The sequence below is a fragment of the Artemia franciscana genome, unplaced genomic scaffold (genome assembly GCF_032884065.1).
Source record: "Artemia franciscana unplaced genomic scaffold, ASM3288406v1 Scaffold_284, whole genome shotgun sequence".
Taxonomy (NCBI): domain Eukaryota; kingdom Metazoa; phylum Arthropoda; class Branchiopoda; order Anostraca; family Artemiidae; genus Artemia; species Artemia franciscana.
Window position 1 is genome coordinate 919,030 of NW_027063596.1, and position 11,661 is coordinate 930,690.

The 11,661-nt window shown below is 33.5% G+C and overlaps 1 protein-coding gene across 2 annotated transcripts in view; it reads right to left on the reverse strand.

The window, feature by feature from the left end:
- Positions 1 to 11,031, reverse strand: part of LOC136043016 (myosin heavy chain 95F-like) — a 78,892-nt gene extending 67,861 nt beyond the window's left edge. Inside the window, exons 1-2 of one of the 2 annotated variants that reach the window (XM_065727900.1) lie at positions 10,982 to 11,031; positions 2,912 to 3,152 (exon numbers count right to left, since the gene is read on the reverse strand). In XM_065727900.1, the coding sequence (XP_065583972.1) occupies positions 2,912 to 3,146 (235 nt within the window). In that variant the 5' untranslated portion in view covers positions 3,147 to 3,152; positions 10,982 to 11,031. Of the gene's footprint in view, positions 1 to 2,911; positions 3,153 to 10,935 lie in introns of both variants that reach the window. The other variant, XM_065727899.1, reaches the window with a different exon arrangement.
- Between the last annotated feature and the right edge of the window lie 630 nt (positions 11,032 to 11,661).

Here is an 11,661-nt window from a genome sequence, read left to right on the forward strand (position 1 = left end):
ATACAAAAAAAAAACAAGAAAAAAAAAAAAAAAGAAAAAAAAAACACTGGAACAAGACAAGGACATTGAATAGATAGGATATTTAACAGATAGAAGATTTAGAAGGAGATTAACATATAGCTGAAAATGATTTTAAAAGAAGAGAAGAGACATACAAATTAGGAAAGGATTAATAAAGAGAGAAAAATTATTGAATTGGAAATACCCGACGAAATAATGCCTTTGCAGAAAGAAAAAGAGGGACATCCGAAGGGATGGAGTTCCATAATAGAATTGATTGATATACTGGAGACCTCTGGCTTGCTGTAGAAGATCGTTTTGGTAAAATAAATCGTCGAGAAGAATTACGTAAAGAAGAAAAGTACCTACCTGAGCCTGTCCGTGAGAAAAACTGCTGTAGGGGCGGTGGGAGAGTACCTAGAAAAGCAGAATGCGCAAAATAAAGGGTACTTTTACCTATAATATGATCCAGCGGAGCTATTCCAGTATCATTATAAAGATCAGAGGAAGGGTAAAGCCGAGGGAGAAGAAAAGTAGCCTTCACTGCCCTATTTTGGGCTCTTTGAAGTGAGCAGAGAAGAGATTTATTATTATTACCCCAGACAGAGCAGCAATAAGAAAGGTAAGGATAAATAAAAGCATAATAAAGAGAAACCATAATATCAGGAGGAAGAAATGAGTTAATCCGGTGCAACATTGAAGACTGGCGGAGGATTAAGGAACGGGTGTGAGTTATATGCGGTTTGAAAGAAAGAAAACAGTCAAGATACACACCAAGAAATTTCACCACAGTAGCTTGTGGTATAATATCATTCCCAAAAGTCAGGGTGATTGGCTCCTGTACGTCTCGCATACGGTAAGGGGTCCTGAAGTTGACAATGGCACTCTTTCGGCTGTTAAGAGCCATACCATTTGACCAGCACCAATCCTTTATTTTATCAAGAAGACCTTGAGCCATAGAAGTGGCAGATGGCAGGTCCACCGCAGCAATGAAAAAGTTACTGTCATCAGCAAAAAGAACAGGGTGAACATGGGGATGAAGACCATCAACAAGATCATTGATGTAAATTAGAAATAAAAGTGGACCAAGCACAGAGCCTTGTGGGACACCTTTCAATACAGGCAAAGTAGAGGAAGAAGTACAGTTAACCAAAACATACTGAGATCTCTCTGAGAGGTAGGACCTAAACCATTCTAGTGAGACTCCATGCACTCCAAATAAAGATAGTTTAGACAGAAGAACATAACTTAGAACACTGATTCCTCTATCTGTTAGAGAAATCTGGAAAAAAACTTAAGAGGACGGAGTATAAGGAGAGAAATTAGTGTTGGTAGAAACTTTTTAAACTAACTCTCTTAATGTTAAATTAGGGTACAACAATTCAATGATTTCTTCATATTAGGGAACAAATTAGTGCTGGTGGAAACTGTTTAAACTAATTTTACCCAATTTCCATTTTAGGCTTTTCAAATACAAGTACGACTATTAAATCAAGCAAATATCATGTCTTTCATGATTTTCTTTTCTTATTAACAGATGTAACAATGATGTGACTGGGGGGTCTGATTCTGTCAAGAGAAATATAATAACAAAGCAGAGAACTACGTCACGCCTGTCCAATATTAGACAAAGCTAGTTTAGGACAGGATCTGTAGCCATAATATTTTAACTTACTGGGCGAGTCTAATTTCACATGACAAGGGTTTGCTCTGTCTCTAGTAGCTTTCCCTCATCCCAAAGCTCAATTTTTAATCTCCCCAATGAAGTTCCAGTTTCCTTCAAATCCTTCATTTTGACACTATCCTATGCCATTTGAGGACAAATTGTTTTTTGATTAGCCCTAAATGAAGGGCCAAAAAAGCCTGATTTTTGGCAATCCATCATCAGTCCTCTCGAAAATATTTTTTGCCTTCTTAACCTTCCTAAGCGCATTGACTACAAAGCCATACCTGACCACTGTCACTGTATTGCCAGATGCGGTACGCTTATGGCTACTGGTTGCTTTCGCGGGGATTACTCATTGAATCCTTCATTTTGGAAGATTTTCAAGTTGAATTTGTTTGATAAATTGGACATTTGGCATTTTTTACAAAAATTAGTTCTTTTTAGCTCTTATAAATGTACTAGCTTATAGTGTATTTTGAACACACTTACCACTACCATCCTCCATCCTTATCAAGGTGTTAAGATTTCAGGTCCAATTTTCAGGATGGGTATTTTTTTTTTATTTCAAAACAACGTCATAATAAAAATAAATACAAAATACTGCACTTCGAGTCTTTGACTTCTGTTTATCCTTTTAAAATTTTAACGTTCTACAATATATGCTTGGGTACACCTATTAGGCGACCAAGCGAGCTTAATTTTACATGACAAGGGATTGCGCTGCCTCTAATAGCTTTGTATTTTGAACACACTCACCACTATTATTTAGTATTACCATCCTCCATCCTTATTCAAGTGTTAAAAATCCAATTCTAACTTTCTAGATGGCTGAATTTGCTCTAAAACAACGTTAGAATGAAAATAACTACAGAATACTCCACTTTGAGTCTTTGACTTCTGTTTATCCTTTTAAAATTTGAACACTCTGCAAGGTATGATTGGGTATACTTACCAAGCGACCTGGTGAGCTTAATTGTACATTACAAAGGTTTGCTCCGCCTCCAGTAGCTTTGTATTTTGAACACACTGCCCACTACCACTTACCATTACCATACCCCATCCTTATCCAGGTGTTAAATATCCAATTTCAATTTTCTTTATGGCTGAGTTTGTTCTAAAACAACGTTAGAATGAAAATAAAGGGAAAAATATTCCACTTTGAGTCTTTGACTTCCGTTTATACTTTTAAAATTCGAACTTTCTGCAATCCATACTTATTGAAATACTTCAATAAGCAATTCTTACCTTTAATACTGGTGCAACTGTAAATGATGTTTGACCATCCTCCTCTAGGGGGCCATAGTTTCCCTTCGCTAAGTTTCAGTCCTCTTGTTGCTTGTGATGATTCACAATAGAACATCAACCCAATTGCATCTGGAAACTGACTTGTCAGGGTAGTTAGGAGGAGGGAATCGTCATCTTCCAATGGTAGCTCGATAGTTCTTCCACATCTGGGAGAATTTACACCTATGTAATTCATCTTTGCCTTTGAAAAAAAGGTCAGGGTACAAGTCAACAAGTAAGTAAACATGCATAAGAAAATAGTTTTGACAATATTCACAGAAAACTCAGACTAATGCAATAATAGGACTACAGCTACTCATGGTAGGTGTCTGATAAATGCCCCACTTAATGATCTTCAAACACGTTTCTCTGACGCTCAGTCCTAATAAAATATACCAAAGTAAGATAAAAATATAATACTTTAGAGGCAAATTTGGGATACATTTCTATACATAAAAGGAAGAAGGGTAAAAGTATAGCGGGTCTGCATGCCTAATTTATTAGGTACAATTATTCTGCATATCAAGTACCTAACTTAACACTGACCAAATACTTTACCTCCCTCCCCCCACCTAATGTGCAAATTTATAGCCCAAATTGAATATTTTACATATAGTTTGTCAAATCTCTTTATCTATCTCATGCTAAACTGAAAAAACTAATGAAAAAAACTAATGGTCCTATAATGCGTTAATGAATGACTAACATTAGTTGGGCGTTTATCATACATGTGCCCAATTCATATTTTTGAAAATTTCTAACAATGCCATTAATTCACAGTGCTTAGCAAAATTATTATCTATGTTATTTTCAATAATGAATTCCAATTATCGATATTCGAAGTAATATTTTATGATTATAAGATAAAAATCTTCTTTTCCATTTGCAAGAAGTTTAGATCTTTCTTTATTACACTTCATGTAATTTTATTGTCTAAGAGGTGTTCAACAATTTAGTTCCTTCAAAAGGATTACACAATAATTAATCCTATTTTACAGATAATTAAAAGTAGTTTGCCGCACACTTTATTTAAAGTAGGGCTAGTTTTGCTGTAAGTTACTATTACTATTAAGCTTTAAGTTTATTTGTTATAAACTTACTAAACTTTAACTTTATTAAACTTTAATTTAACTTTTATATTAAACTTTAAGTTTAATATGTTTATTAGTTCTAAGTTCACCGAGCTTTACAAGACTTGTCAAAGTAAACATTTCAGCATTAAAAACAAATTTTAGTAAAATAACACGGAAACAGACTTTTCAACAACAAACATTTCACTAGAATGATCCTTTTTCTAACCAGTGGTGGAAAAGTGTGTTTTAGAGAGTCCCGCGATACCCCACTTGTATTGATGTAGTTTATTGCAAATGAGATAATTTTCCTTGTTTTGCAAATATCCCTATAAGATTGGCGTTGTCTGAGCGGTTAAAAGGTTTCCACTTGTGATTTTCCCAATCAATAACACTAAAACCAACTTTATAACAACAAATATGTTATAAGAAGCAACAAAACACCAAACATGTTATAAAAGTTTTCCTTACAAAACATATCACAATTGAACCTAATTCTGAACTCTGCTGAAATTAGTCTTACAGGAGTCACTGATCAATTTATCAAAATCCTGTTTTAATAGAGTTATAGGAGTATTTGAGAGATTTACCCACCCAATATTTGGGTGAACACAGAGTACCAAGATTTAAGTCTGGCGTATTTGAGGGTGTTTCATAAGGATCAATTTCAGAAGTATCTCTACTGCATGACCAGAGAATGGTCACTGCCAGAATAACCATGAACCTTGGTAAGAGTATCTAACTCATATGAATTTAGATGCCTAGTTACGAGCGTGTAATCAATGAGACTTTAGGTTTTTCCGTCTGGCGACTTCGATGTTTCCTTTAGTGTCCTTGGTGCGGGAAGAGAGTGTTAGCAATATCCATATTGTCATCTCTATAGAACTCAATGGAAAGTTCTTTCCTCTTGTTAAGTCGTCTTAGGCTAAATCTACCCATAACAACCTTGTTTCTAGTAAGAGTGGCTCCAACAATATAATCAAAGTTGCAGGTGACAAGGACAAGGTCTTATTATGGAAATATCTCAACTTGCTTTTGCAGTTGAAACCAAAAATTTTCAGACTTGACATGTGGCCTAATGCAGTTTGGAGCATAGGTCTGTATAATTATTATGTTGATCCATACATCTTTTATTCGTATCATCATCAGCCGTTCTGACCCACGTATTGTGGAAGTAAGGGATCACTAATCAATAAAAATCAACACCTTAGCATTGGAGACTCTCAGTTTTTCCTAACACTATCAGACTAGCATAGTTGATTCTTTCTTAACCAGTGGTAAATAAGTTTGTTTCTGAGAGTCCCACAATATTTAAACTTTTAATCGGACGCATTTTGGGACAAAAGACCGTGAAGTGGGCTATTTACCCTCTGATCACTTTTCTCTCTTAAGAAAGGTAATAGAAACTGCAAATTTAATCAAATGAGACCTCTCTCAAGTTTATACGACAAATCCTTCCATAAGAAACTTATATACCGTAGGAGTATAACACCCATTTTTAATAAATGACTAATTCAAAATTTATATTGAATGCATTTTTGGAAAAAGGACGTGATGATGAGGGGGTTTATACCCTCTGATCTTTTGACTCTTAAAAAGGGAATATAACTTCCATGTGTAATTGAATGAGCCTCCTCCAAAGCTTATACGACCACCTCTTCATATGACGTGTCTCTGGGGAAAAAACATATTGTTGTTTTGGAACGAAATTTAACTAACAGAATTTTTCAAGGGGCAAATCTAGCCTTGATAGGAGGACAAAAGGTCAACACTTATGAATTTGGTATAAAAAAAATAATATTTTTCGAGAGACAAGGGTGGGGGTTAGGCCATTATGGGAGGGCCTGGGGTTAGCTCTCATGATTTTAGAATACAATATCGCTAATCAATTGTCTGTTCGCTTATGTATTTTTTGCGGGGGGGGGGATCATTAATAGAAAGCCAGGGGTTAGCTTCTTTGATTTTTTGGAATAAAATATCGTTAATAAGTTTGCATTGTCTTTTAATTGAATTAGCCCTGATATTTTTTCATAACAGTTCACCGATTTTATTTTTAATTTCTTTTTTTTTGTAATTCCAAAACACAGAAGCAAACTACCTTTAATATTTTTTTTGGGGTGAAAGGGGGGTCAGGTCATGGAACAAGGGCCGGGGGTCATCTCCTTGGGTTATTTTGAATAAAATATCAGTAACAAACCCATTTTGGGCTTTTCTCCAATCAGTCATGGTTTTTACGTCTTGTTTTTTCTCCAATCATCATTGGCTCTTGACTCTTTCATCACAGTCAACCAACTTGATTTTAATTTGAAAATATGTTGAATTAAAATCAAGTTAATAATAAATAATAATAAGATCTAAAAACTTCATTCTTGATTTTATTTTAAGAGGGGAAGGAGTTGGTCTATGGAGAAAAGACCAGGTGTCAGCTCCAATGTTCTTTGGAATAAAATAACGTTATTAAGTTTTTTTTAGGGGGAGGAGGTTTCCTTATAGAGGGAAGGCTAGGGGTCTGCTCCTATTATTTTAAAATAGTATATCGCTAATGAGTTGTGGTTTTTAGGATAAGGACAGGCTTTTTAGGATAAGGGCTTTAGGCCGTGGGGGGAGGATCAGGGATCAGATCCCAAGATTTTTGAAGCCAAATATCATTAGTGAGTTTTTTTTTCGGAGGGCTTGAAGAGAGAGCCAGGGGTTGACTCCTAGGATAGTTAGAATAAAATGTCCTAAATAGGTTGTTGTTTTTTATTATTTTTTCTTTTTTTTCTGGGGGGGGGGGGTACTTAAACCCTAGAGTTATATTTATATAATATTTGGTGTATTTTGAACAAAATATTTGCCTCAAAAGACTCTTAAAAAGGAGGCTAGGGGATCCATAAGAATCTTATATCCACTTAGAACATAAGTTATAATTTCTTCCCGCTGATTATGGGTTATAATTGGAGAAAATATGGCATTGAAAGGGGTATTAATTTGAATTCTATAATTTTTTTTCTCTTAACAAGGAGCTAGAAGTTTCTATTTCCAATCAAATGAGCCTCCTTTAAAAATTATATGGCCATTCATTTCATTAAAACCATATATAACCATGGGGTATGATTTTCAATCCTTTCCTCCAGGCTCTGAAACGTTGTGTCAATGCCATAGTATTGTTGTTTAATTTTTGGACTAATTAAGCAATATGGCTATCTCAAACTTTCAATTGATTGCACCTAGGAAAAAAAGGACATAAGGGGAGATAGTTGCTCTCCAATCTTTTTTGCTCTAAAAAGGGGCAGGAGGACTTGCGATTAACAATCGAACGATGTCCCTTCAAAAATTATACGACCGCCCCTTTTACAAGAGCCTTACATACTAATAATAGTTAAATGGAATAACCCAAACCCTTTCCCTGAGAACAGTGGGGGACTTGTCATCCCAAAAGACGTGACTACTGAACTTTTAAGCTCTATGACCTTTTAGACCTTATACGACCAAATATGTTGAACAAAATAGTTATCTCAAAATTTTGACTAGATATGACTAGATAGGGCGTGAGGCGGAGACTAGCTACCCTCGAATGACTTTTGACTCAAAAACTACAGTAGAACCTTTCATATCTAATCGAATATGCTTTTTTTGAATCATTTGTGACAACTCAGGCTTTTAAAAAATACATTGGTAAAAGAAAATAAATTAGTACATAAATATTACGCTGCACCCACATCAATCTTTACTTAGGCAGTGCTACTGTGCTGCATATGAGCATACCATATTTAGAAAACGGGCCAACTACCTGACTTACAGACCTTGCTCTGAGGGTGGTAGAGGGAGGGATAGGTATCCCCAAAGATATATTTACTGGATCTGTCAACAGTGCTGAATAGAATACACTAGGATTTGAGATTAACAATCGAACAATCCCCCTTCGAAATTTATGCGACCACCCCTTCTATAAGAGCTTTACATACTAATGATGGTAACTAGAATGACCAACAGCCCTTTCTCCGAGGACAGTGGGGGAAATGTTAGCCCAAAATATATGATTAGTGGACCTTTTAGGTTTATGACTCTTTAGACCTTTTACGACCTTTTATGTTGAACAAAACAGTTATCTCAGTATTTTGACTGGGTATGTCAGGGGAAAGAACGGGCGTGGGAGGCGACTTACTGCCCTTCAATGACTTTGGCTCTCAAAAACTGCAGTAGAACCTTAAGTTTCTAATCAAATATTCTCTTTTTGAATCTTTCGTGACAACTCGGCCTTTACAAAATAACTTGGTCAAAGAAAATAAATTAGTAAGTAAATAAAATCCTGCGCCCACATAGATATTTGCTTAAGCAGCACTGTTGTGGTTCATCTGGATATTCTATACATCTGGATAAAAAACAGAAAAAAAACTCGCTAAAAGCCCTTGCCCTGAGGGTGGTAGGGGGAGGGATAGGTTTCCCAAAAAATATAATTACTGGACCTTTGAACATTGCTGAACAAAATAGCTCACTTGAAATTTGGATTGGATATATAATCAATCGAGATTTTTAAAGAGCTAATGAAGGGTAAGGGGGCTGATGACCTTCCGTTCACTTTTGGCTCTTAAAAGGGCAACAGCAATCGTCTATTAGTTTCAACTCATAAAACAGACTATAACCTTAGATTTATAATCAAAAGAGCCTCTGCTCAAGTTAATACGACCACCCGTTCAATTAGAGGCTTACATGCCCCAAGCGAATAACTTATGACCCTTGCTTCTATGCTCGGGGGGTTGTGTCAACTTTGAAAGTCTTGTTATGTATCTTTTGGATTTTTCTTTTATTATAATGACAATTCTAAAATTTCTGTTCACTGCAATCTAGAGGAAACCTCAAGAGAGCAAGGCGATTTTCCGTCCGATCACTTTTGACTCTTTACAAGAAAAACTAGAACTCATGATTTTAAATTAAATGGGCCCCCTTAGGAGTATATAGGACCATTATTTCCATAAGAACCTAATATTTTACTAATTGGCAACTAATTTGACTCAAACCTCTTGCCCTGGGGTATTTGGGAGATTGCCATGCCCAAAAACATAACTATTGGACCTTTCAATTAATTTGAACAAAATAGCAATCTCAAAGTTTTGATTTGATTGGCTTAAGAAACTGTTTGGGCTGGAGAGGGAATTCGTTGTGCTCCAGTCATTTCTTATTCTTTAAAAGAACACAAGACGTTTCAATTTCCAATAGAAAAATTATCATAAATTCTAATTTTTTGGGGGGATATGGGGGCTGGTTGCCCTCCAATCTCTTTTTCTTCTTAAAAAGTACACTAGAACTTTCAATTTACAATAGCAGTATTCTCTTAAAAATAAAATTTTTGGGACTTGAAGGGCGATTTGCTGCCCTCCAATCGCTTATTTTTCTTAAAAAAGAGAGTAAAACTTTCAATTTCCAATGGAATGACTCGCTTAAAAATATCTATGACAATTTTTTCCTTACGAAGTGCATTAGTCCGAAAAACATCGCTCTTTACTAAGGCTGCGCTATTGCACAACCTATGATAAATGTTCGTTTGGGGTATCAATTATTCTAGAATTCTAATTTGTGGTAATTTTGATTTCTAGTTTTGCTTGTCCTAGATTTTATATTGCTCTTTACTTTTCTTTGAAAAACGTCTTTCCCAGAAAGTTTTGTAAAATTAATATTTTTTTTGTTTTCCAGTGCAAAAGATTGTTATATTTTCATGTACTTATCTTGGGAATTAAAATATATAGTTCTAGTTTTTGTTTCTAATTAGTGTGTTTTGATTAATCGGAAATTCCCAGCAACGATCCTTTCTAAAAAATATCATTCGGTTTTCCTGCATTTTGCAGATTCTAAATAACCGGGATGCACACATTCTTTATTAATCGTGTGTAACATCCATTTTTGAAATTATATACCCTTAACAGTTGCTAAGAAAACAAACACGCTAAATTACAAAGACAATATATATATATATATATATATATATATATATATATATATATATATATATATATATATATATATATATATATATATATATATATATATATATATATATATATATATTTATATATATACATATATATATATATATATATATATATATATATATATATATATATATATATATATAAATATATATATATATATATATACATATATATATATATATATATATATATATATATATATATATATATATATATATATATATATATATATATATATATATATAAATCATATTGCTGTTATATGACTTTCACCCTCTCATGAACACTCCCCAAAAATTTCAATGTAATGCCCTTAGACACTCTTAAGATATTGCTGGTGTGCCATTTTGACAAACAAAATTTGACCTACTAAACTGAAACTTTCAGTGTATGTTGAGGGTATAAGGGAATTAGATGGATAAGGCTATAAGACTTACTTGACAAAAAAAGACTAAATGCTATTAACTATTATATATATATGTATATATATATATATATATATATATATATATATATATATATATATATATATATATATATATATATATATATATATATATACATATATATATATATGCACACATATATATATATATATATATATATATATATATATATATATATATATATATATATACATATATATATATATATATATATATATATATATATATATATATATATATATATATATATATATATATATATATATATATATATATATATATATATATATATATATATATATATATGTGAAACTTATTGCTGTTATATGACTTTCACACCCTCATGAACACTCCCCAAAAGTTTCAATGTAATGCCTTGGACAATCCTAAGATATTGCTGGTGCGCCCTTTTGACAAACAAAATTTGACCTACTAAACTGAAACTTTCAGGGTATGTTGAGGGTATAAGGGAATTAGATGGATAAGGCTATAAGACTTACTTGACAAAAAAGACTAAATGCTATTAACTAAACCACAACAACGAACCTATGCCACAGCTCAAAAAAATATATGTCATATGATCTTTGTGTGTTCTGTTATCTCTTAAATTGTTTGAGCAATCTAAAATCCAGTATAGATAATAAAAAAAGACTTTGATAAGACCTAAAATAAACAAATTTAAATAAACTCTCATCCGACCGTCACATATTTTTCAGACGGCTTGAGATTTGAGTCTATTCAATAATAGGACTTATGGACTTTTTGAATAAAAGAAAATGGTGAATTTGTTAATTGTATCTACTTAAAAAGATTCTTTCTCTTTAGGTAGTGTAAGCTTTTAATGTCCAACAACACAGTACCACTTCGAAACCCGGTCCAGACATGTTTTCCTTCAAAAATTCTTGAGACACAGACGTTACTAATTTTCTAAGAGATGTTGGTGTTCAATACGTAATTGAGAGGGCTAAATAACCGATGCATGAATTAACTACTTAATAGTTTTTCTATGACTCCTTAAGGAAACCTTTGGGACCCCCACCAAATCCTGTCTTCCTTGATTGTTACGTCACAGTTTCTTAAAGTCTGTAAAAAACCTAAGGTTGTAGAGAAAAACCTTCAGGGTAAGAAAAATAAGTATTTCTTTAGATGTTACATCATAGGGATTGTTTGTTACGCAATAGCAAGTGTTCTTTCTTAAAGATCTGCAAGGGCTAGGGAAAAGCCTT